Source organism: Centroberyx gerrardi, unplaced genomic scaffold, assembly GCF_048128805.1.
Source record: "Centroberyx gerrardi isolate f3 unplaced genomic scaffold, fCenGer3.hap1.cur.20231027 Scaffold_61, whole genome shotgun sequence".
In the NCBI taxonomy this organism is placed as follows: Eukaryota; Metazoa; Chordata; class Actinopteri; order Beryciformes; family Berycidae; genus Centroberyx; species Centroberyx gerrardi.
The window spans coordinates 41,475-68,198 of NW_027605195.1; the positions used below are offsets into that span (position 1 = coordinate 41,475).

The 26,724-nt window shown below is 40.6% G+C and overlaps 2 protein-coding genes across 2 annotated transcripts; both read right to left on the reverse strand.

Moving 5' to 3' along the window:
- Positions 1–4,806: 4,806 nt before the first annotated feature.
- On the reverse strand, positions 4,807–18,921 carry LOC144538178 (uncharacterized). Its single transcript, XM_078282300.1, has 5 exons — positions 18,892–18,921; positions 16,692–16,757; positions 16,364–16,472; positions 14,938–15,718; positions 4,807–5,834 (listed from the first exon to the last, which is right to left on the reverse strand). The coding sequence occupies exons 2-5, from the start codon at positions 16,707–16,709 to the stop codon at positions 5,126–5,128; spliced, it is 1,617 nt and encodes a 538-aa protein (XP_078138426.1). The 5' UTR covers positions 16,710–16,757; positions 18,892–18,921; the 3' UTR covers positions 4,807–5,125.
- A 1,445-nt stretch (positions 18,922–20,366) lies between these two features.
- On the reverse strand, positions 20,367–25,529 carry LOC144538179 (uncharacterized). The gene is made up of 6 exons (XM_078282301.1): positions 25,506–25,529; positions 25,013–25,140; positions 23,984–24,099; positions 23,123–23,367; positions 22,445–22,572; positions 20,367–22,280 (listed from the first exon to the last, which is right to left on the reverse strand). Exons 1-6 carry the CDS (start codon positions 25,527–25,529, stop codon positions 20,861–20,863), a joined length of 2,061 nt encoding a protein of 686 aa, XP_078138427.1. The 3' UTR covers positions 20,367–20,860.
- Positions 25,530–26,724: the final 1,195 nt, after the last annotated feature.

The following is a 26,724-nucleotide window of genomic DNA, read 5'->3' on the forward strand; positions in this document are numbered from 1 at the left end:
CCTGGGGGCGGAGCCTTATGTCTGATGTCACACTGAGTGGCATGCGGTGATCCATGTCAGCTGATCCTCTCTAGGCTTGGGGCATATTTACTGTGATACCGAATACCCCCCCCCCCCCCACACACACACACACACACACACACACACACACACAAAAACAAACAAATTACAATCATAGTTGTAGTGAAAAATTGGTCATTTTATTTCAAGTTGGTTCCCTTTTCCACAATCAGTCTGGAAACGGCAGGATTGAGCAAATTACACTAAATGGCTGTTGTTAAAAAAAAATAGGGGGAAAAATATCACAATATTTTGGTGGGACAGCATCGCAATATTACATTTTGGATATCGCCCAGGCCTAATCCTCTGTCATTAAAACTCATACGTATAGCAGACACCAATTAATGACAGATTACAGGTAGAATTTTTGATTGTTTCTTTTTTTATGGCTGCCACTACAAAGTAACAATTACTTTGCATACATAATACACTTACTGTTTCCACAAACTGGATTATGCTTTTGTTTGGCGTTGTGGAACATCAAAGCTACGAAAGCATCAGCAAGTTCAACAAAAACATGGCGGCACCTTTGCTGTAATCCGGGCCAAATGACCTGGAAAAAAGCTGCAAATTCCACCTGAGTTTACATCAGCCATCCCATAAACTAAAGCAGAACTATAGAACATATAATGGATTACATAATACATAATGAGACCAACTAAAATAGAATCTACAGATTGATAACGGATACCAGAAGAACAACAGAAGAAAACATCAGCACCTTTATTATCTAGAATGGAAACACACCTTCACACACTTTCTCTCTATGTCACACAGACACACTGATCACAAAACAAGCATTTGGTTTAACAAATAATGTGATCAATTATATTTTTAATTTTATCTTTTATTTTATTTTTAATTATAGACTTTGAGTGACTTCTATGTATCTTTAAGACTTCAATAAGCTGTAAAGTTTGACAGTTGAAAAGAATGTTCAAACTGATATTTTTTGAAATAATGTGTATTTTAACCTAAATTTCCTTTGTTGAATTAATGTTTTCCACTCACATTAACTTGCAAATATGCACATTTACCATTTCCCATATTAACTCTTTAACATTTCCCATATTAACTGTACCATTAACACGTTTGACAATTGCCAAATGAGATTTCGTTTTTTTATCATCACAAAGCTTCTTTATTTTCAATCAGTGCTACTCAGTTAGCTTCCTAGATGCAAGAGAACATGAAGGTCAGAAGACATGGAGGTCAGTATTTTTCTTTTCCATTTTAATTATATATTCTATTCTTTTATTATATATTCATTTTTTTATTTACCTTTTTCACCAAGTTCCTCTCACCAACGTCCACAATGTTCCTGATTCGCGTTTCAATAAAAACCTTTGAAACAAACAACTTTTCTTTTATTTCTTAAAGCATTATAAAACATTTTCATAACACTTCAAAACATTGATATACAAATTGATAAATACAATTGATTGATTACAATTGATGTAAAAAATATTGAATAAGACGTCAGAGTTGGTTTTCAGTCTGATGACTTTGGTGAATATGTGGAGCGTTAAGGCCTGGTGCAGCGGGAACTGAAGGCAGCGACTGAGTGGAGATTTAAGAAATTTCTACTTTTACACTTTCTCACTCACCGTGCTTAATTTGTGGTTCCGGTACCTGGTGGCATGAAACAGGTTTTTTTTTTTTCTGCCATGTAATACTCCCAACAGTTGACTCTTCTTTCCTTTCCCCTCCCTTCCAAAAACCTAACTGTCTCATTTCCATATGAAGACAGGTGATTACCATATTAGAAAGTAACAACAAGTGCAGAGTAATCACTTCACACATGAGTGAGCTGCTCTGCAGAGTGTGTTATGGTAAACTTCAGACAGCGTCGGCTAAAAGTTGAATTTGCTGTCCATATGTCCGCTGTGTGGACTATTTTGGAAAATTAGACAAGGTAAGCATGATTTTTTTTTGTTTGTAAACGTGTTAGCATATTCTGTAATCTATTAGGTCTCTGCTGGGACAATCAAAATTCATATTTGCATAGATGACTGCGAAACAGAAATTTTTTTGGAGTGCGGACCTGTAAGTCCCACAGTTAAATATGCGGGCAATGTTATGTTGAGTGTCCAGAAATAATTGGTAATAACATGAGAACTGGTTAGTTTATTAGGTCCAGCTGAGTGTCGCAGTCAGGCCGACTTCTAGCTGCACCACGACACGTTTTATTGCATTATTCACTGACATTGTTTCCTACATTCAAAATCGATATCCTATGAAAGTATTTGTATTGAATATTGATGCGTAACTACTCAAACCAGAATTTCTCTGGTAAATGGTTGAAACCATTGCAGTTTCCTTTATGTATGATTAGGATGTCTCTTAGGAGCCTATGTGTGCACAGTGCAGTTATATCTTTAGTCTACTACTTGAAGGGCAGGTTTGTAAAAATGAGCATTATGTAGCCTATGCAATAATCAAATATTGTTATAGGTCCCCAGTAGTCGGAGCTCTAAGGTCATATAGTCGGTCATTTAGTAATGTTTATGCTGTTAGGTCTACAGTAAGCTGTATGGCTGCACTGAGCTCGTTGTCTTGATATGTTCCGGAAGCTTTTCCCTCCAGACCGACCCCTTGGTGTCCCGGGACCTCATCATTTACAAATCACCTCTAAAAGAAAAAGATGAAGAGAAAGTGGTATGTTCGTCCTTCAAATAGAGATTGCAAGATGGTTAATATTCTCTAATTTTGTCAAGATGAAGAGGCGTTTCCAATATTTTGGGATCTCGGCATCAGGATTTGACCTCCATCAGATCTCTGCTGATTAACCAAAGGAAGCAGAGTCACACTGAGCTGCTCAGTAACTGCTGGGACGTTTACACCAGAAACCACTTCTGCTTCTTCATTTACAGTTGTTCATTTAGCGGTTTTTGTATTTAGCGCCTCCACCTGAATTGCAGGACACTGCAGCACACGTCAGCATCGTGTTTCAAAAGTTGGACGAAACATTTTACTACGAAAGAACGTGAGAAATGGCCCTTTGCTTTATTTTCTGCATCGTTGTCGCTTATAACCAATTCTGTAAAGCACTTTGGTACAGTTACATAGAACATGTAACTGTACTAACATCTCAATCAGAAACAATATTAAATCTTATCCGACAACTGGATAATGTCTCTCTGTGTGTATATGTTTGTGCTCATTTGACAGGAAGGCTGTGTCTCTGTTGCACTCTGTTTTCCTCAGGCAGAATTTCAACGAGTGAACCAGAACACAAACAAGATGTAAGAAGTAGAAAGATTCAAGATATTAAACATTAAATGATCATAAAGATGTATAGATCAAAATACAATTCCAAAACCATTACAAGGCACCATAACATATTAAGAATACATATTGATGAGCATTCGTAATAGAAAAGCATAATAGCTAAACATTGAGTTATTCTCTGCTGTTCCAAAACTGTGCAAAAGTTTCATTTTTTACATTTTCAAACAAGTAAAAAGACAAAGTCCATCAGGAACCTCATTAAAAATATAATTTGCAGCATAAAGCACAACTGACATTTGGTAAAATAAATGTGTGTGACAGTAACAGAGTTTATGAAGGTGTGTGTTTGTGAAAGTTTTCTTCTCCAATCACTTGTCTGATGTCTTCAAAATACACAAAATGTAAACTCGACATGTACATTTTTGATCCTAGTAATTTTCCATGAGAACAAATTCTTATTTCTTTCAAATTTCGTGATAAAAATTGTTTCATCTGTTAGTGATCATTTCTCTCTCTTGCCAAGTGAATCCGTCTCCCTGACAGGAAGCCGATTAAACAGCAGGATCACTTTGCAGGGTCCTAATTAATCAATAACTATTTTAGAGCCATAAAAGAGAACGGAGAAGTCCATTCATTTCCTCCAGAACGAACAGAGAAACTCGGCCCATGTTCGGCTTTTCACCACCAACAGCCATACAGCAATCAGACTAACAGCCAATCAGATTTCAGCAGTTCCTTGTTTCCTTACTGATGTGATTATTGAGTGTAAAATGGAGAATTTGATTCCTGCCATTCAAAGCTGAGTTTTTACAGCTTTTATTTGAAAGACGACATGAAGGGAATAAAATAGTTGATGGCCTTCATCAAATGAAGGCTGAAACGACATGTTTTTAATGCAATAAATAGAGTCTGTATTTTTCTACTGAGCTAGTGTTGCGCTTTAGTTTTTTGTTCTCTTTACTGACATTTTTATAGGCAGCACCTCGACTCAAACTCTGGCAGTTTGGAAACAATTTAGTTAATCTCAAAGACAACAGGAAGAAACAACAAACCCCATCCGGACTGCTCTTTAGCCACAAGAGGCAACTGTTCCAACTGACCACTGACTGGAGCCAAATTATTAATCTCGTTACTGATGTATTCAGGACATTAAGCTCGCCCACGGTGAGTGAAACACCAACATTTAGCGATGGTGTCAGAGAAATATCAGCTGCCTGTGTTCTGTTTCTTTGGTTCCGCTTAAAAATCCAAGTGCTGTCCAGCTGCCACTGCGACAATGTTCAAATCTGAGGTGACGGCTTTAGCTCTATAGCTCACTTTAGCTAGCTAATGTTAACGCCACCAGCAGCAGAACTACAAACAAACCTCATCCAAAAACCAAATGTAGCACCAACACCTCCAGAAAAAAAAAAGTCTAATAATTACGAATAAAAAAAAGAGTAAGGATGATGGAAAGCTGGAAGACTCAGTATGTTCTGTTCAGCCTGCCGATATGACTGTAATACAATGTATATAATTGTAATATTGTGGATATATTTTTAACATGATTGCCTTGCTACACTGGAACATTACATTACTTATACTGAGTTAGTAATAATAAAATATAAAATATACAAAAGAACACAAAATTAAAATTTTTGTGCATGTATGTAATTTAAGAACATTATCTGTGTTTTTAAAACTTGAATATTACATTATCTGGGGTAGTCGTCATTTGTCCAGGCTTGTAGAAATTTCACTCAAATTTCACCCAAAATCCTGAAATTCCACCCCGTAATGTATTCCATTACAGAACCTGTAGTTGTGCTTTAGCTGATGTAAACCCAGCTGTGATTTAAAGTCCAGGTTCTGCACTGAGATCCGGACACTTGTGTTTCCACGGCTGGTTGGACAGAGAGAAGCTCGCTCCACACTGCAGACAGTGAGGATCTTCTGTGGTTTCGACGCACCTGTGTCTCCTCAGGGTGCTCGAGTATGTGAAGTTTTTCTTACACAGCTGACACCAGTACGGTTTCTCTCCGGTGTGAATCCGCTTGTGCACCGAGAGGCTCTGAAACGTCACGAAGCATTTCTCGCACTGCAGGCAGCGGTAGGGTTTCTCTCCGGTGTGCGTCCGCAGGTGCGCCTGGAGAACACCCAGCTGACTGAAGCTCTTCTGACACTGCGGACACTGGTGCGGTTTCTCTCCGGTGTGCGTGCGCCAGTGTGCCTGCAGGGCGCCCAGCCGGATGAAGCTTTTATTACACTGCGTACACTGGTGTGGTTTCTCCCCAGTATGGATCCGCTGGTGCTGCCTGAAAGCGCCCGCTTGACTGAAACTCCTCCCACAGTGTTCGCAGTAATACGGTTTCTCTCCGGTGTGAATACGCTGGTGTTGCCGGTATCCGTTGGAATTAATGAAACTCCTCCCGCAGAGGTCGCAGTGGTACGGTTTCTCTCCGGTGTGACTCCTTTGATGGATCTTCAGGCTTCCTGATGCGGTGTACGCCTTCCCACACTGCTGGCAGCGGTGACATCTGGGTCTGTCTGTGTCTCGCGGTTTCCTGATTGGCTGAGAGGCTGGAGAGGGGAGGAGACTCTCTGGACCTTCAGGACAGGAGAAAACGTCTGTACAGGACAACTCCGATGTCTCTCCTGAAAGAAAGAAAGAAAGAAAGAAAGAAAGTCAATCTACAACTAACCAAACACCATTTGGAGTCCTGTTATATTCTTTTTTTGTAATCAATTATTTTATTTTTATATAATAATTTTTAGGGGCAGGTTGGGCAGCCATACACAAATCATGTCCTATTGTTCAACGTACTCATCCCAACATCAGAGCAAAATGAACATTAAAGGGGGAAAGTGACATTCTGATCCTTTTGTATGGAGTAATATAAGTTTTATGTACAAAATTATAATTGAATTGGAACTTTCTTTAAGTTATTTGTACATTATTCCATAGAATGTCCCAGTTTTCAAAATCTCAAATATTTCATGATTTAGTAAAAGAACTTGTAATTTTTGCATATATACTTGTGACAAATCCATTTGAAACACTTTGTATATTATACATCTGTTAACAGGTAGTTGTTTACTTTAGATGTTAAAGGAACATCATAAGCTTTTAGTGCTGCCTGTAAATGAAAAATCTGGCTAAAAAAAAGATAAAAATTGATTGCAATTGAGTCAATTAATAACGGTACATTCAAGACAACTTGGAACCGGGAAACGTCCTACTTCCAAATAGGAGAAATCCATTTGAACGGCCTTCCAACTCGTAATTCCTAGTCAGAAACTTGGGACTCTTCTCTGAGCTCCGAGTTCCCCAACATAAAGTTCTGTCACATAAACATAAATCAACATGGCGGCCTTCACAGTGAAATGTAAGAACAAAAAAATAACGTTTTAAGCTTTTAAACAGAATTTTTAAGATCAACAAATACAGTTTGATACTTAAATTGGAAGGTTGAGTTAAGTAGGAAATGGGAGGTTTCCCAGTTCGCAGTTGTCTTGAAACTTCTGAATCAAATAAATCTCCAAATAAATAGAGAACATTACTCGTGGGTTTACAACAATCAAAAGATCACCAAGCAGGCTGAGTGTTGGGATTAATCTATGTGGCTACTCTTCTTAAAACAAAAGCACATTGATAGAATTTAACATTAATTTGCTCCTTGTTGTTTCATATATACTTTGTGATCTCACCATGACACACCAGTAACAAGACGGTGGAGTCATACGGAGGGATCATAGAGCTAACAAAGTCTATATGGGGCAACACATTCATTTTAACAACAGAAACATGAGCTTGAAAGGATGTAAAGATGACCATGTTTCTAAATCAGTCCTCACCTAAAAACCCTGTATAGTTAATAAATAGGTTTTATATATTTCCATCCCAAAATATCAGAGATTCTCTACGCACATAATCTCAGAAACTGACATGTTGGAGGGGCTAAAAAAACAGTACAGATGATTTTTGAAAATGTATTTTGTAATCTGAAAAACTGCTGAAACATTCAAACAAATTGAATATAAAAAGGGAGTGATAACGTATTATTAATAAAAAGCAACACAGCATCAGCATATAAGGAAATAAGATGTTGTATACCACAAATAGTGATAGGATCAACATCAGATTGACGTAAAGCTTGTGCCAGTCCATAAAATAAAAAGAAGCGGGGACAACGGGCAACCTTGACCAATACCACGCCTGATGGGATGTAACTGGGTGGAGAATTGGCCAGCGTTTTACTGGTATCCTTTACTAATTTACCAAGTTTTTTTCTTTACTGTTGTCCTGTGGTCATTTTCTTTTTTTTACTGGTTTTCTGCAGTAATTTACCAATATGTAGCTGGTGTGTGGGTGAGGAGGCGGGAGGAGTCCCGTCTCCCCGGGCGGAGCCGCTCTCTGCTTCTCCTTTCATGCTGCTGGACTCCACTAGAGGAAAGAAGACTGGCTCCTCCTTAACAGAGAGAGCTAGCTCCTCCTTAACAGAGAGAGCTAACTCCTCCTGACACCGACTCTGATAGAGAGATGAAGAGATACAGAGAGAGAGGGAATTATGAGCCATCATCTCTATTGTAATATATTGTAAGTTAGAAAAACCTTAATGTTACCCAATGCCAATTTTATGTCACCCATAGAATAATATTATTAGCTAGTTTAATAAGCTAACATTATCCACAGAATGGCATTAAGTTATCAATAGCTATCTAATAGGCTAATGTTACCAAAACAATATCATTAAGTCATTAATAATGTTATCTACAAAATAGGAAAACCTTACAGTGATATTTCTCTCACCTCTGCTGTAGAACTCATTCTGCTGCCAAATTCAGCTCAGCTGTCTTCTTCTTCACCTGCAAAATAAAATGTTTGTTGGTTAAGAAGCTGGAAGTTTTCTGAAGTAGCAACAACACCAACTAGACTGTAACATCTACTAACACACATGTGATGTGATGGAACAATCTCTTCAGCTCCAGACTCAGCATTTATACAGAAGCCGGTTCAGATGTTAGAAGAAGATGCAGGGACCCAGCAGTGGAGACTGTAGACGACTTCAGGCTGCAGCATAGAGCAATTAATTGATTGATTGATTAATTCAATTTTTTGTCAATATCTTTCAGCCGTACTACAGAGTCAGAAATCTACAGACCGTCAGAGAGCAGCATCACTCACTAACCACCGGCTCTACATGTTACTGGACCGTCAGACAGCCGAGGCTTATTCCTAGTTTCCTACATTACCCAGTTATCTCTTACTATTGGTAAGGAGATCAAATGTTCTGCCAGCAATGTATTCACATGGCGATGCAGTTGGAAACAGGGTTGGATTAGGAGGAACACATTATCAGTAGGTGTGTTGGGCCTGTCTTCAGTCTTGACCAATCAAATCACCTGTTTTCGTGCCCTTTAAAAGCAGTACGCTCTGCTGAAACGTCCGGACAGATCCGCCACAAAAACTTCTCCCAAGAGGAAACTGATGTTCCCGTGCAGGAGGAGAATCACTGAAACATGAACTGAAACAAGCTGCTGAGGGCAGACGATGTTAAATAAGCTTGGGATGAGAAAACACATTTGGTTAACATGAGTTTCCCAAGATACTGAAATTCCCCTCAGTGTTGTCATACTGCATACTGACAGCTCTGTGTTGGATGACAGTCATTCACACCACAGCTACGTGTGTATATAGCGAGAAAGAAAAATGTTTTATCTTATTTTGTCCTGCTTGAGGGGTTTACATCAAAGTCAAATTGGCCAACATATCATCTAAAAATGGTCGGTAAGTTTTCTAGGATAGATAGGATGGGATAGATAATAGGATCAGTCTCTCTTGGTAAATATGCTGCCGGAGGAGGAGCACTGAGCTCGAAACGCGTTGCATATTCTGCATGTTTATAGCTTATATATGTTCACCTGCTCATTATGCGCTGTTGTTGATTTATGCGCTTTTTAAGCTTTTAATACATTTTTGACGTTGCACATAAGGTGCTTCCAGTCTCTTCATTTTGATTGTATCGCTTGGTTAAAGCTAGGGATGTACCGATACCAGGCTAAAATGGAATATCGGTATCGGAGATTTTACCCAAGACTAAAATCTGATACTGAAAGCCATGAGTAACATGTAAGAAATAAAAGCAAACTGTCTTGATTTTATGCATTTGTGGCACATAGAAGCCTGTATTTCTCAAACAGAGGGAAAAACAAGGATTTTATCTCAATAATTTTGTCCATTGACCCCAAACTAAGGAAGTAAGCTGCACTGTTCAGTAAAAGTAACGGATCGGATCGGTACTCGGTATCGGCCGATACTTAAACTTTCATACTCGTAATCGGTATCGGCATTGAAAAAGTGGCATCGTTGCATCCCTAGTTAAAGCCATGAAAACAGAACAGAGCGTAGATCCCAGTAATCATCGACACCAAAGCTGCACCAAGCCGCTTTATCGTCTCTTATTGAAGGCTTCTAAATACATTTCTGGTGATTTTTGCTTGACCTTTGCCCTCTATTATAGTGAAAAAAACAAAAACCGAAGATCAACTTCAGACTCACTTCGTTTTAAACCCGCGGTGAGTGCTTTATTTACCACTGCCGGCTGACGTTCATGAAGAAGTGTGTTTGACTCCCACTTCTTTACAAGAAAATGTCAGATCGCTCGCATTCAATCATTCAGTAAACAGCTGCACAAGTAGACTGGTGGATTTTTCCACTCCAGCTGTTTCCTTCATCACAGGCAACAATTCCCTGCAGTATCAAAACTGACCATAGATGATAAAGGAATAACCAGATCTGAATGGATAATCACTCAGTGTATTTGATTTTAAATACTGTGATACAACCAGAACAGCTTGGCTCCGTGTGTTATGATGAAATCAACTGAGCCACCTCCAAAATCATTCAATATCATGAAACTTTATGAGTGTTTTCTGTCTTGTGGTTCATTTCCTGGACAGACAGAAGGTCTACTGCAGCCTCAGTAAGACCGTTAGGCTCCAATATGGAGGAAGAAAATAAAGCTCAGTGTCTTATCCATTGCAACAGATTTATTGACTCGTAGACCACCGAGCCTGCTATCACTTCTAAGCAATAAGTGTTATCCAGGATCCATCTGCAGTATCCAACTAGTGAAGTCCAGACTGTTTTGTTGACCATCATGTTTACCGTATTTCCTCTAATAGTGGCCCGGGCCTTTATTTACCTCAACTGCAGAGGGTACCAGGCCTTTATTGGAAGCAGCTTATATTAGAGACAGGCCTTTATTTCTAATTCCCTCTGTTTGATAAGTATATTTGCTCATATTTTAGTACGAAGCCTCCTTGTTTTCTGATCTGCTTCTGTTACGGTACGTTAGGTAGACGTTTTTTTGTTACTGCGATGCATTACGATAATTACGGTAATCGACGACGGCACGCTCCAGAGACTTCTGCCGGCCGAGCCGTCTTGTGGCACTTGTATGTTACTACAAACCACAGTTACATGTATAACAGGCGCCAGGAGTTTACCGGTATCCACCGTTGTTTGCATGTAAGATGAAGCTAACTGAAGCTAAAGTAGAATCTATACAATTATATCATATCGCCGTTTATTTGGATGCGCGAGCTCAGTCCACCTGACAGCCCTCTGTTCTGTCGGCGGCACGGAGGTTTCGGTGCGCCGAGGGCTTACTGCCGACCATGGATGTATTAGCTGCCGACGCTTCGAGTTACTCGGGGACACGGTTCCGGCCGGCGCCGATAGCCGGGCGCCGATTTGTTCCCGGTGATCCGGCCGAGATTTCGACGGGGTCCCGACGCCGACGCGTCACCGGGTGTCCCCGATAGGTACGGGCCGTGGGCGCGGTGGAGAGGACAGTGGCGGAGAGAGGAGACGGACACGGTCCAGCCATATACTGGTTTTGACCTAGTCTTGTTTCCTTTGTTTTTTTCCCCCGGCCTGTATTTGGGGCCGGCCTTTATTTGTTCGTGTAGACGACGGCCCCGGCCATTATCAGAGACCCGGCTTTTAATTGACTACCGGCCACTATTAGAGGAAATACGGTATGTAATCTTCAGTCTCACTGTTCAGAGTTTACAGTGTGAAACTGTCTTCCTGGGCCTGAAACAAAGCAGTTCTGTTTTAATGTAGCGGTCGGTGTGACGTCACCCCGGGCTCCGCTCCGTCAAACTGACGCAGAGGCGTTTTAAAGGAGCATCGATTCACAAAGTAGAGTCTGTTAACCATTAACTAAGAGATTATTACTATAGATAAACCGATTTAAATTAAGAAACAAGTAAGTTACGAGTTCTAGATTAGCACAAAGCTAATGTTTAGCTAGCGAGTTCTGCGACTGATGGATGATAACAGGAAGTTACGGCAGCTAAAATAAAAACATTTTGAACTCATTAAGTTTTTCCATTCCTCCAGACTGCAGCCCGTCAGATCAAAGCTTTGCAGCCAGCTGCAGAAAGCTCGTGCGTCCCGTTGATGTGTTCATATTGTTGAGCTCCTACCTGAAGCAGTCCGAGGGCCGTGAGCCTGAGCTGCTTCTTCATCAGAGGAAGACAAAGGCTTTTCCCCGGTCGCCGAGGCCTCTATCTGACCCGGAGTCTTCCGGTCGGAGTTACCGGACGCTCTCCGCGGCGCTACAACGAGCACAACCGTGCACATCTACCGTAGGACTAACACGGTAGTAGCCTAGCATAACACATCCGAGCTAAGACGGCACAAAGTTAGCACCGAGGATCTGGAAGAAACCCGCTGACTTTAAACGGCTAGGCTGCTTACAGCTTTACAGCTTTTAACCCGGACTGCTATCAGGAACTACTGGACTCAGATAAACCAGGAAGACCGAGAGGAAACTTCTTTTCTCTCTCTGTTTACGCTTCTCTTCAACTTTCGGCCGCCATGTTGCTTTACACACCAGTGTCAAGTCAGCGACAACAAAACGTACCATATCCGGTCACAACCTTCACAATAAAACTCTTACTGGCAAAAACATGTTTTCAACGTTTCTTGAAGAATAAAAAGCTGTAAAATCAGCTAGAATTGCTTGTTCCTCCTGACTGACATAAAGACGAGTAAGACTTCCGGTCTGCTCTTTTCAGAATAAAAGCGACACTACAGCATTGAAATACTGACTACAAATACTTTATTTGCACAAAAACAGCAAATTAATAAATCAAATATTCAGTGATTCTTGCTCGTCCGGTGTCCGTCTCATTACTTTGCATGTTGCAACTGCAGTAGCTAATCTGTGGCCATTTAGATATCTGTCTATATCCAAATCTGTGAATGTTCGAAGTTACAACTAGAATCAGCAAAGCAGTTTTGCGTAACGTGTGTAATTTAGGTTTGGGCAACTAACAAAACATTTTGGCTAACAAGTTACTATGTTATGATACTGAAAGACAGCTAACCTACTGGAGCACAGCTGTACAGCAGAGTGGATCTCTTCTTGGTGAATGAAAGCGAAGCGCTGTGGGACTGAACAGCATCTGGACTTCAAAGTGAGTCCTCTTAGTTTTAGTTGAGGCTCTTTATGCTGTAAGTCTGTCCTGCACATTTTGTGCTAAATCAAAACCCCGGGACGAACAGAATAAACACATACGGAGCAACACATAGAATTAACAAATTTACACCGTGATGGTCTCATTTCTCTACAGCCATGATACTATGTTATCAAAATGAATTTGATGATATATTGAGGTAAATATTCTATACATGGCTTTACAAATGGCTACTGCAGATGAATGTCTACTTTTACGCATTCTCAGTCACCATCAAATGACAAACTTGAAAACAGAATGGTAGATGTTTCCTCTAAAATCGGTCAAGATGAGGAACATTATTCTCATTTTGCTCATGCAGAACTTGGATGAAGAGGCATTTCCCATATTTTCAGACATCAGAGTCAGAATTTGACGACCTTCTTCATCTCACTGCCTCTGACCAGCCGAGACAAGGAGCAGTTCAGTCGGCTGCTGAGCTGCTGAGAGACTGAGACTGGACTGGACTCATTGACAGCTGACTCTGGAGCCAATATTGTCTGTGGGTCCAAGTACAACAGGATGAAGAGAGGAATTATATAGAGGAACAAAATCGACAAACTTATCCTGTAAGCTTTCATATGTAAACAACACACATCCAAGGCAGAAAGGGAAACCAATCTTTGCTTCAAAGAACTGCAAAGTAATTAATTGACGTTCTTTGTTTTTCGCACATTTTAGTGAATAAAACTACTTTTACTTCTGTTTGACGGACACTTGCTGTGATCAGGACACCGACATGATTCATATCGTCTGGACTTCTAGAAGACACTGAAGGTAATAATAATAATAATAATATATAATAATAAACTGTATATAGCACCTTTCCAAAAACAGGGCTTACAAAGTGCTTTACAGGGTAAAAGCAAACAACAGGAATCATGAGGTGTTAGTCATAAAAACACTAAGAACAAGTAGCACAATAATAAAACAATATATAAAATAAGCAATAAAACATAAAACAACAAACACAGTAATAAAACATAACAATGAAAAATAAGATAAAACAATACAAACAAACGGTGTAGAAAAGGTAAGATGGGATCACAGGAAAGCTAAAAGTGCGTTTTAAGAAGAGAGGTAAGGAGTCGCCATTTTCAGTGAGTCTGTTGTGTATGAACTCCTGTTACAAAAGAAGGGATTGTTGTTTCTCTAACAGTGGGGTCGTAAAATTGTGTGTGTGTGTAGACACAATTATGAGATTTCACTCTTTCAAAAAGCATACTGCATAGTCGGCTTTATTAAAGATTTCTCCCTTACACAACATATTGAATATGAATAACACCACAACTGGTTTCAACTTAACGTTAGCTATCTGATAGCTCTAGTAATGTCAGCAGGCTAGTTCATACTAGCAAAGACTTCTGTCTAGTAACAAAGTCAACTGAAATATGTAACAAATGAAAACTGCAAAGTTCTTATAACACTTTTTTATAACACAAAAAACTACATATCAAGTAAAATCAAGTTTTATCAAGTACAAATTGATGCAAAGGGAACTCTAATTTCCACATTGTGCTCCGCTGTACTGCTGTGACATCATACTGCTGTGACATCATACTGCTGTGACATCATACTGCTGTGAAGTCAGCTGTTTGTCGGAGAACTTGTGCGGAGTCACGGATCAGTAGGCGGCACTCTTAAAGGTGCTATATGTAACATTAAACATTAATATATCATTGTCTAATTAATTGTAACACCTTGGTATAATTACTGTAAACAAATGAAACCACGGAGTAGATGATGCTTTACGACCACGTTTCCCATAAATCTCAATGCTTCCTGTCACAAAGATGTGCTATTTGTCCCCACTTCCCCTCCCTGGCCTTTTTTGCTTCTTCAAAGGTGAAGTACTTTCTCTTTCTCTTTACAGAAGACGATAAACAAGTTGGAAGTGATTTTTCCACAGGCCTTTCTCTCATTACACCATCTGCCACTGACAGCTCCCGCCTCCTGTTTTGTGCCGTAAATCAACCTCCTTTGTGGCGTAAAGTAGAGGCTGGTAGAGGCTGCCAATCTTTTCGGCGATGGTCTTGTTTGTTTACAGTAAAGGTACTAATGTCTCAAAATTACTGTGGCAATGATTTATTGATGTTAAAATTCTACACACAGCTCCTTTAAGCAGTTCAGATGCACCGGTGTTTGTTCAGCGTCGATAAATAAGTGAAGTTTTTCTTGCACTGTTGACAGCCGTACGGTTTTTCTCCGGTGTGCCTCCGCTTGTGCACCATGAGGCTCTGAAGTGTGGCGTAGCGTTTCTCGCACTGCGGACAGCCATACGGTTTCTCTCCTGTGTGACTGCGCTGATGCACTGTGCAGTTCTGAAAAGTCGCAAAGCGTTTCTCACACCGTGGACACTGGTAGGGTTTCTCTCCGGTATGGACACGCTGGTGCACTGTGAGGTTCTGTAAAGTACGGAAGCGTTTCTCGCACTGCGGACACCAGTAAGGTTTCTCTCCGGTGTGAATACGCTGGTGAACTGAGAGAGCCTGGAGTGTGATGAAGTGTTTCCCACACTTTGGACACATGGGGAGTTTCTCTTTAGTGTGGATCCGCCGGTGAAGGTTGAAGGAACTTCTTTGACTGAAACTCCTCCCACATTGGTCACAAGAATAAGGTTTCTCTCCAGTGTGAACACGCTGGTGATTCCTGTACGCTTCCGATTTAATGAAACTCTTCCCACACTGGTCGCAGTGATACGGTCTCTCTCCAGTGTGAATACGCCAATGCACTTTTAAATTTTCTGCACTACAGTACGCCTTCCCGCACTGCTGGCAGACGTGACTTTTGGGTCTCTCTCCGCCTCTGTCTCTGCCTCTCCGTTTCCTGATTGGCTGAGAGGCTGTGGAGGGGAGGGGCGTCTCTTGACCATCAGGACAGGAGGAAACCCGAGTCCGGGACGACCGGGACTTAAATCCTGAAAAAAAGAAAGAAAAAGAAAGGATGACAGTTAGAGGCTGATCAATATGTGTTATTCCAAGGGCCAATGCTGATGCTTAGGGGGCGGCTGATAGCTGGTAAATAACAATTTATAACTGTTACATACACAACCAGTCAAAACTTTGGACCCACCTGATTGAATGTTCTATGTTTTTCATTCTCTTAAAGCCATTTTGATCTAAAGGCTTATGCTTAAATGCTTTAAATGAGTTTCTTAGACAAATATAAATAGTGAAGTTGATCCTACGTACAAATTTATTTCCAAAGCCTTTTGCCTTTCCATCAAGGCAAAGGGCGGCTACTTTAAAGAATCGAATATATAACACTTTAATGGTCACAGCATAATTCCATTTGTGTTATTTCATAGTTTTACTGTCTTTACTATTATTCCAAAATGTGGAAAATAGTAAAAATAAAGAAAAATGTGGTGTGTCCATATGAGAATAATAAGGTTCTGAGAGTGAATCAATATGATCCGACAAAAAGTTCGGTACATCACATCCTTCTCTGAGTAAACTAACAACCATCCAATAAATCAATGTAAATGTTCCTCTGCTTTCCGACAGTAATTTACCTTTTAACTGCTGTGGGAAATGAAATCAAAGCTGTGAGCAGAGCGAACCTGAGGAGGCCGAACGAGTCGCGTCTTCCTGAGTGGAGCTTCTCTTCGCTCTTCTTCTCTTCTTCTTCTTGCAGATGAATTCCACTGGAGGTAAGAGGCCCAACTCCTCCTGAGAGAGAGAGAGAGAGAGAGAGAGAGAGAGAGAGAGAGAGAGAGAGAGAGAGAGAGAGAGAGAGAGAGAGAGAGAGAGAATTATAAGCCATTATCTGTATTGCGTTAAAATATTATTAGTTAATACGCTAATGTTATCCACAGAACATTAAGTTTTCAATAGCCAGGATAACATTATGTACAAAATAACAAAACATTACAGTGATATTTCTCTCACCTCTTCTGAAGAACTCATTCTGCCTTAGTGGCGAACACCAAATTCAGCTCAGCTGTTCTTCTTCACCTGCAAAAAAATATTTGTTGGTTAACAAGCTGTAGGTTTTCTGGACCAGCAGTCCCAAGTCAAGTCTCAAGTCTCAAGTCTAAATATAGAACAGCAAGTCAAGTCAGAACAAATCAAGAGTCCAGTATCAATTTAATATCTTAAAGAAAACTAAATATCTAGGACTTTTCAATGCAATATGGTTTTAATAGGATAAAAACTTGGTAAGAGCATCATGAGTTTGATTTCTATAATCAGTTTCAACTTCAATAAATTCAATCATTCCATACAAATTCAGAAAACAGAATTTAAATTCAATTATTTTCCTTTACACTCCCATAGGGCTGCAACTAACCACTATATTCATCTGTTGTTTATTTTTCAGATTAATCGATTAATCATGTAGTCTATACAATGTCAATAATAACAACATATGTCCATCTCAGTTCCCAGAGTCCAAAGTGATTCTTCAGATTTCTTCCTCGGTCTGACCAGCAGATTAAAAACCCAAAGGATTCATTTTATAAAGAGATGAAATAGAGAAAAGCAGCAAATCTTCAACCAGCAAATGTTTGGTGTTTTTTACTCGATAAATGAATAAAACGATTATCGATTACTTCTGTCGATCGACTGATCAATTAATCGACTAATCGTTTCAGCACTACACTCCTTCCCATCACATCTGCAGCACCGACAGACTCTAACTCTACATTTCCCCGCTGGAAATCTCCCCACACATCCCACTGCCCCCCCCCTCCCCCGCATCATAATGTACAGTAGAAACCCGTCTATCAGCGATCTCATGAATTATCTGTCTCTCTCTCCTACAAGCTGTTCTGCTGCACTCTAAACACTCTCTTCCTCCCTGAATCACAGATCACACCGGCTGATTTTAACTCTGATTCTAAGATTCTCGATTTGAATCTGGGCATGTCGGTCAGTCAAGATTATCTTTTAGTGTGAACAGGATCAAGACTGCTGACTGGAGCCGTTTGGCAAAAATTTCCCCCCCAAACATGTTTGATTTAGTCGGTCCGGTCCAGTCGGGTCGGGTCGAGCCAATGGAAGATATTGCCAAAAATATCGATTTTTGTGATTATTTGACAGAATCTTGCGATTGCGATTTAAACTGCGATTCATATCATCACAAGTTTTTCTTGTCCTAATTTTTTAGACCTTTAAAATTGTTTAAAGAAAAAAAAAATATGTCAGTGTGCAGGATTTACTGAGTTTAAATCTGAAGAAAGTTTTTCACCAATATTGTACTTGATTTATGGACCAAAGATTACTCCACAGCACTAAAACACCTTGTTTAGAAATGGATTTTGGACGCCTCTCTCTCTCTTAAGCAATTAATTGCATATTGCGATTTCGATATTTTTTTTCGATTAATTGTTCATTAATTTCTCATGAATTTATAAATTGCTCTAAATGGGAGTTTAGAAACGGGGAAGAAAAAGAAAATAAACCATTAGAGAAATCACATTTAACGCATTCAGGCCACTCAATGAACTGAACTGACAATTTTTGACTGAATAATCAACTTCAATGGGGTGCCGAAATTGACGTCATTTCCGTCAGCCCTTCGTTTGACTGCCCTCTGTCAGTGTACGGGAGGTCTCTTCATATCAGCAATCTAAAAGCATATGGTTTTGATTTTGAGATATGTTGCACTAAGCATCAACACATCTCCTTTGGCTTAATTTCACAAAAATCCACTCTGCATTACTTACATAAACGACAAAATTAGTTACCGAACTACACTACCCAGCATGCATTTAGCTAGTAGCTAGCTAGCTTCACAGACTACGATGACTATGATGAGCCTGAACTCAGACTTTAGTGAAGTCCCACTCACATCTCTCTCTTCCTTATTAAAGGATCTGTCGAAATGAGCTGAGATGTCAGTTTAGTTTTGTGTGTTTGCTCTGGAAGTCTCATCCCCTCCTCACATCCTCACATCTACCGTAGGACTAACACGGTAGTAGCCTAGCATCACACATCCGAGCTAAGACAGCACAAAGTTAGCACCGAGGATCTGGAAGAAACCCGCTGACTTTAAACGGCTAGGCTGCTTACAGCTTTACAGCTTTTAACCCGGACTGCTATCAGGAACTACTGGACTCAGATAAACCAGGAAGACCGAGCGGATTACCGCTTTTCTCTCCTCAACTTTCGTCCGCCATGTTGCTTTACACGCCAGTGTGTTAAGTCAGCCAGAACAACAAGCAGACTTCCGGTTCGTTCTCTTCAGAATAAAAGCGCCACTCATACAAATCCACAACACTGAAATATTGACTACAAGTACATTTTTTGTACAAAATAAAGAAAAAATATGTGCAATACAAATTATTTTCTCTAGTAAAAAAAAATGTTCTGATCATTTTGGTAGTTTTTGGACTACCTTCGGTACTCAATTCCGGTCCTGCAGGGTTTTTTTTGTTTTTTTTTTACATGTACTGTACCTGACTCCAGAGACAGTATAGCCCAATCCCAACGTCCCCCCTACGGACTAAACACTGAGCCCGCACGGACTTAATTGACGTCACCTGTGTGCGCAGCTGTAGTTCCTGAGTGCGAGAAGTCACGAGGGCTCCAGATGGTACATGAGGAGCGGGCCAGCACTTTGTGAGATCACGTGTTGCCTTGACGACGTCAGACATCAATTAATCAATTTGTCCTTTACTTTGTTTGCGCTTTTGTCTAAACAGCATTATTAAGCTGAAATGAAAAAAGATGAATAATGTTAAATAGGCCTGGGTATATGTTTTGCAACATTGCAGAGTTAATATACTGTGCTAATGGATGTAGAAAATACACTTCATTCTACGAGAGGTTAACCTGCACTATATCATTATAATATGTAAAAAAGAACAAAAAGAAACAGTAGGAGTCACCTTGAAAGCAAAAGTTACTTTTAATAAAGCTTAATGAGCACAATTAAACGCATAAAAAAAGCAAAAGGCTATGTACATGCTGCTTATATTAGCAGCATCTAATACAACCTTCTTAAACGTTTAGGAAAACGTAACTTTCTTTTTTCTCAAATTATCCATTTACTCTGTTTTAATGTTGCAATGTTTTCTCTTTTATCTGTATCTTGCATGCAGTTTGACTCAACGCAGTTTGACTTGGGTACCAATACAAGTCCAGGTATCATGGCAACAATTTTTAACAATAGCTCAGTAACAAAGGAAATAACCTAAATTAACAATTTAACTAAACTAATTAACCCCCCCCCTTTTTTTTCCCATTGATTGTTCTCTCAAGGAAGGGAAACAGAAACTTAAAAAAGACGTGTCGTTTAAAACTTAAATCCAATGAATTGATAAAAACAGATCTGATATAAATGCTCAGGAGTGATGAATATGTATGTACATTGAAAAAATGAGTGATATATTAAAGGACAGTGTGATTAAATTTAAGATGATTTAATAAAAACAGAGCCCTCTTCATCATTTATCATAATTTAGCAACTTTTTTTTCTGTTTTTCATAACGTCATGAGGTGAAAGCCCATAGGAAGTTCCTGGATCATACCATAATATTCCTGAGTCATGTATGTTAAAGGGGCATCAGGTACTGTGTTCCAATACTGGCACTCAATGTAGTGGCAAAAGAGCTGGTTTGTATTAGTAAAGCACACGATGATCTTAAATCATCTAGAGCATGTTCATGGGCCAAAATTTTAACTTTGGTATGAATACTGAGAAAAAACATTTAAACTGAAACGTAAGCTAAACATGAAATAACACTTAAAGTTGTTAAATTTGCTTTGAAATTTTTCTGTCAAATAGCCATCAATTGACTGTTTGCAACATATTTGTTAACTCCCGACCCCCTTAGTTACTGTTGCTATGTCCAACAAACATTGAAGATGGACACAACCAAAGATGTTACTATCCGCCTCAGCAGTTCCCCAACTACCCACATTTTTACCGTGTTATGTCCTTGTCAAGAGTCAAACTGCTGAGGCTCTGTCAGAACTGTCGGCGCAACAATGTCAGACAAAGTAGACGGATACTAAGCACAGATTGATGGATTGCTATTTCAATCATTAGTTTGCAAAGGGTCAATTGTTCTTTTGGAGAGAAGGGGAACAAAAACTACAGAAAAATGTGTCTTTTAGGACTTGGATCCATCTGATGATGAGCTTTCTCCCACCTCATGACTCTTCATGTGTGTTTTGAGGCAGTGGCTCTGAGTAAAGGCTTTGTCACAGAGAGTGCACTGGTACGGTCTCTCCCCGCTGTGGGTCCTCAGGTGGATGGTTAGGTGCGCCAGACGAGAGCATTTTTTCCCACAAACCCCACAGACGAACGGTTTTTGGCCCGAATGGATTCGCAGATGGTTGTTGAGATGAGTCTTATGTTTAAAGGACCGGCCACATTCTGTGCAGCGGTATGGCATCTCTCCGGTGTGGATCCTCATGTGAACCTTCAGAACTCCATTGGTTGAAAATCCCTTGCCGCATTCACTGCACTGGTACGGCCTCTCATTGGAGTGCGTTCTCATGTGAACCTTTAACTCATCATTCGTATAGAATGTTTTGCAGCAAACATCGCAGAGGTATGGTTTGTCTCTAACCGTGTGAATCCTCTCATGCGATTTCAGTGTTCCGGGAAGTTTGAAGCGCTTCTCACAAAACTGACAGCTGTAGCGCCTTTCCCCTGTGTGGACCGACCTGTGGCGGGATAAAGATCTAAGGTCAGAGAAAGATTTACCGCACACACTGCAGCGGAACGGCTTCTCACCCGTGTGGATCCGGTGGTGAGCTTTGAGCTCTGACTTAAAACTAAATGCTTTATGGCAAACATCACATTTGTGTGGTTTATCCACCACATGTTTCCACCGTATGTGATTGTTCAACCCCGACTTATGAATAAATGCTTTACAGCAAATATTGCATTCATATGGTCTCTCTCCTGTGTGTAAAATGGAGTGCTGGTTGAGGCCAGTCATTGACATGAAAGACTTTCCACAAACAGGACAGTCGTGAGATTTTTGGTGACTTTGCAGATGACTCCTCAACGCCTCTGCAGATTCCAAATGTTCTCCGCACACCCCGCACAGACATCCTGGATCGTCCACGTGACTCCAGGCGTGTTTGATCAAAATGCTCATTGACCCGTGCAGAGATCCACAGACTTTACAGGAGAGAAAAGAGTTACTGTTCTCAATCACAGTCTTTGGAGAAGATTGGATCACTTTCCTGCTCTTGGCCCTAAAACAAGAACGTCTCGCGTACCGCTTCCTTGTTGTGTTTGGTGAGTGCGATGCAGGTTTGCTCTCCTTCAGGTCCTCATCACTCTCATCTGGTTTCCAATCATCATCTCTGTCATCTTGCTTCTCATCTTCATCACTGGTGTCCCATTCACTCTCAGCTGCAGAGGAGACTGCCAGAGTGTCATTGGTTTGCTCTGATTCTCCACTCCGATCTTCTCCGTCATCCGCTTCCTCTTCTTCCATCTGTTGTGATGTCAAGTTGTTGGACAGAAGTTCTGCTCTGTCGCTTTCTACTCTCTGAGTAGGGTTGTTGCCGGAACTAGGAGCAGAAATGAAGAAGTTATGTTATATACATGTGAACTGACTGATTCACTTAACTTTGTCTGCACGCACATGCATACAAGTGATACTTTGGATAAAAGCTCCTACCCAATGTTGTCATATGTAATGTTATCCACACCCTTCCCTTTCTTTTTGAATTACCTTGCATACGGCCTGGTTTCATCATTTGTCATCATCATGGTAGATGTGGACAGAGAATCTTTGGTGGCATCGTCTTTTCTCTGTGAAAGGTGAAGCTCTTCCTCGCTGGCCTGGTGCTCCTCTCCTGCCTAAAAGAAACCAAGAGTTTTGTTCCCAAATTACACTTCCACTAAAAATAAGTGACACCTACTACTACTAAACCAAAAATGATGGTACTTTTTAGTAGCTAAGTTAAATCCTTTTTTGACAAAATGAGAGGACTTTTACAAACTGGATCCTGTAGATTTTAACAATACTGATTGATGAATTTCAGGAATAAGTAAGACGTCCTGAGCCTAGTGGAGCAAGGACAAACTGTAGTTCCTGTCGTAATTTTCAAGCAAAGCAATTAAGCTACAGGGATGCAGTATGAGTTTTCAGAAAGCAAATGGCTTTTTAAAATCCATTTGGCTACTTAAACCCTGGAACAAAGAGCAACAAGATTTGTGCGTACTGAAATAAGAGTGGTCAAGAGCAACTTTGATTTTGTTCTTACCTACGAACAAACAAAAAATATGACACCAGGGATATTCCTTGCCAGTCACGTAGATACATAGGGGAAAAAAACAAAAGGCATGAATTCCCCAAAGAAAAAACCATGGCACTCCTAAAAACTACTAAAAAAATCTGACAAACTACCTTCAGTCGGACGTAGAGGGCCGAATTCCCTGCTCCAATGGATTTGACGGACCTGTCGATCTCCTCTGGGGTCAGCGTCTTCAGTTTCAGTGGCTGTAGTCTCCTGCTCCGGTCAGTTGTGAAGAGGTCAAAAAGTTTGTTTCTTCCAGCCAGTTGAGGGAAGCTGGAGCTTAGCAGGTCCAGGAAGTCTGCCTCCTGTAGGCCACGGGGACACTTCACCTCCTGCACCGGGCATTTCTTAAACACTGGCACAGAGACAAATTCACCACAAGGTTAATTCAGTTCATTCGGTTTCTGAACTGCTGAGTGGGCTGGTTCTAGCAAGTAGGTCAGCTGTCCCTTTAGTCTCTGATTGAGACAAAGAGTTTATAAATGATTGGGCAATGTTGTGAACTACGTATAACGTTAGAGCTCCACTACCAGCGTCGCGTCGCCAACGTGACATTCTCCCTGCTCCACAGAGCGCGTTGACTTTTGAATGGATCCACCAGAAAACAATCAATTCAACTATATTTCAATGAGGGAGAACGCGTGCGTCAGCCATCGAGAATTGAACCTCTGCGATTTTTTCGCTTGGACGCAGCCATCGGACGCAACACAACGTAAAGGAATCATTCCTTCGATGGCTGATGGCTGTAGTGGAGCAGGGCCGTAAGCCTGTGCATGTACAGGGTAACATACCTTCCTGTTGATCCTTTTGGAGGTGGCGTGGGCTTAATTCAACCAAACATCTCTGATGTGAGCACGATCGATTTTTATATCATATCCTGTGTACTTGCTGATGTAGCTATACATTTACCAATCAATCAACATGCATTCTAACTGGACATCTAAAGTTGGAATTAAATTCTTTAAATTTACCATTTTTTGAGAGCACATTGGTCTGGGAGTCCTCCAGCATGCAGACCCTGAGATCTAGGTGGCTCGGTGCTTCACTGAGCCGAGGTCTCCCTGGCTTCCTCCTCTCAGACTGACCTCTGGCAGAAAATAATCAGAACGATTATAGCTGCAAGCAGCAATATGGTGACCGGGCTCAGTCTAGCCATTTAGTAGTTTACGAGAGAGAGAAAAGGAAATTAAATTATTTAGTATTCTGAATGAATACTAAATAATTTAGCATTCATTCAGAATGTAAGTCTATATAAATCTAAAACGACTGCAAAGCAGTTAGTTGGTAATAAAAGTTTTGGAATTTATAAAAATAAAACAGGATTTGAAAAAACATTAAAAAAAATTCCCATCCATACTTAATAATTTTGAAAATATTTCTATGCAAATATTTTGAATGTGGTTTCTCTGTAAATGATTTTTCAAGTATGATGAATTTCCCATTCAATTCTATTATGAAATGACCACAAAATTATTTTTTTTTTTTAAGAAATGGATGAAATTTACCACGTCATCTACAACATGTCCTCTGCCTGCCAAAATATTTTTGTGAAGATTTGGAAAATATTACCTTATTTATTATGAGCACCATTTACAGTAAAACATTTCAAAGCACTGTGGGCTCAGCTTTTGATGTATCAGAAAGTCTGAAGATGCTGTGTACCAAGTTTTGTGTCAATTGACCAAAAAAGGGAGGAGGAGATAGGTTTAATTAGTTTTACAGTTTTTTGAAAAAATCAGAGTGATGGACTTAATAATTTGCCCTAGGCTGAAGCATATGAAAGTTTCTTCTCACTTGGGCCTACATTTTGGTGAAAGTTGCACATATGGTCAATTTTTAATGCATTTTCGACCATTAGATAGTTGCTAAGGCGCCACCATGGGGAGAATTGGCACCAAATTTGAGTGCACTTACACTGCTGTGATACTTTGGATAAAAGCTCCTACCCAATGTTGTCTTATGTAATGTTATCCACACCCTTCCCTTTCTTTTTGAATTACCTTGCATACGGCCTGGTTTCATCATTTGTCATCATCATGGTAGAGGTGGACGGAGAATCTTTGGTGGCGTTGTCTTTTCTCTGTGAAAGGTGAAGCTCTTCCTCGCTGGCCTGGTGCTCCTCTCCTGCCTAAAAAAAATCAAGAGTTTTGTTCTCAAATTACACTTCCACTAAAAATAAGTGACACCTACTACTACTAAACCAAAAATGATGGTACTTTTTAGTAGCTAAGTTAAATCCTTTTTTGACAAAATGAGAGGACTTTTACAAACTGGATCCTGTAGATTTTAGCAATACTGATTGATGAATTTCAGGAATAAGTAAGACGCCCTGAGCCTTGTGGAGCAAGGACAAACTGTAGTTCCTGTAGTAATTTTCAAGCAAACCAATTAAGCTACAGGGATGCAGTATGAGTTTTCAGAAAGCAAATGGCTTTTTAAAATCCATTTGGCTACTTAAACCCTGGAACAAAGAGCAACAAGATTTGTGCGTACTGAAATAAGAGTGGTCAAGAGCATCTTTGAATTTGTTCTTACCTACGAACAAACAAAAAAAATGATAACTTAACCTAAATATACCAGGGATATTCCTTGCCAGCCACGTAGATACATAGGGGAAAAAAACAAAAGGCATGAATTCTCCAAAGAAAAAACTATGGCACTCCGTCTGCAGGTATTATAATACGCTAACAAGACCATCAAGTGCGGCAGGAAGTGGAAGCCCCAGGAAGCAGTGATGGAAGCAGCAGCGCACTGGAAACATCAGGAGATCGTCGGGGTGGTCTGTCAAGGACGGACAGGACTTGGAAACTACAACGCCAAGAGATGGAGCAAGGCCAATGCCAAAGGCAAGAGAGAGCTTGTGGTGCAGAGGGTCCGAGAGGCAGCTGAAAAAAAACGCCGCGTAAAAGCGGTAGGGCTCGCCTGCCAGGGACAGTGGATGCAGTGGGACCAGGCACTCGAGCGATTGCTGTCCTGGAACGAACTCTGGGGTACCGACCAGGGCAAGTTGACCTTCCTCCTGCGCGCTGTGGCTGACCTCTTGCCAACCCCAAACAACCTAAAGATCTGGGGCAAAGAAGAAGACGCATCCTGCAAGCAGTGTGGAGCAACCTTTTGCACACTGAATCACATCTTGACTGGATGTCCCAAAGCACTGGGAGAAGGCCGATACAGGTGGAGGCACGACAAGGTCCTTATAGAAGTTGCCAAATGGGTGAACCTGCAGAGGGTCAAAGCCAACAAACACCAGGCATCACCACCCGAATTTGTCAATTTCCAAAGGGAAGGAGATAAGGCTCCTAGAGCAAGAACTGCCGCCAAGATACCGCCCTCCATTTTGCATCAAGCTTCTGACTGGGAGATGCAAGTGGACCTAAAGAAGAAACTTGTCTTTCCGGAAGAGGTGGCAGTAACCTCACTCCGACCAGACATGGTTCTTCTATCCAGGAGCACAAAAAACATCTTAGTAGCCGAACTCACAGTGCCCTGGGAGGACAGGCTAGCCATCTCTCACCAATTGAAGAAAGCCAAGTACCAGGATTTGATTGATGAGGCTCTTGTCAAAGTTTGGCACGCAACCTTATTCCCCACTGAAGTCGGCTGCCGCGGTTTCTCAGCAACATCAGTGCGCTATTTCTTACAGAAGGCCGGCTTGGAACCCAAACAACTGAAGAAAGCCACTAGGGAGATAGCCATGGAGACCAGCTCAAGA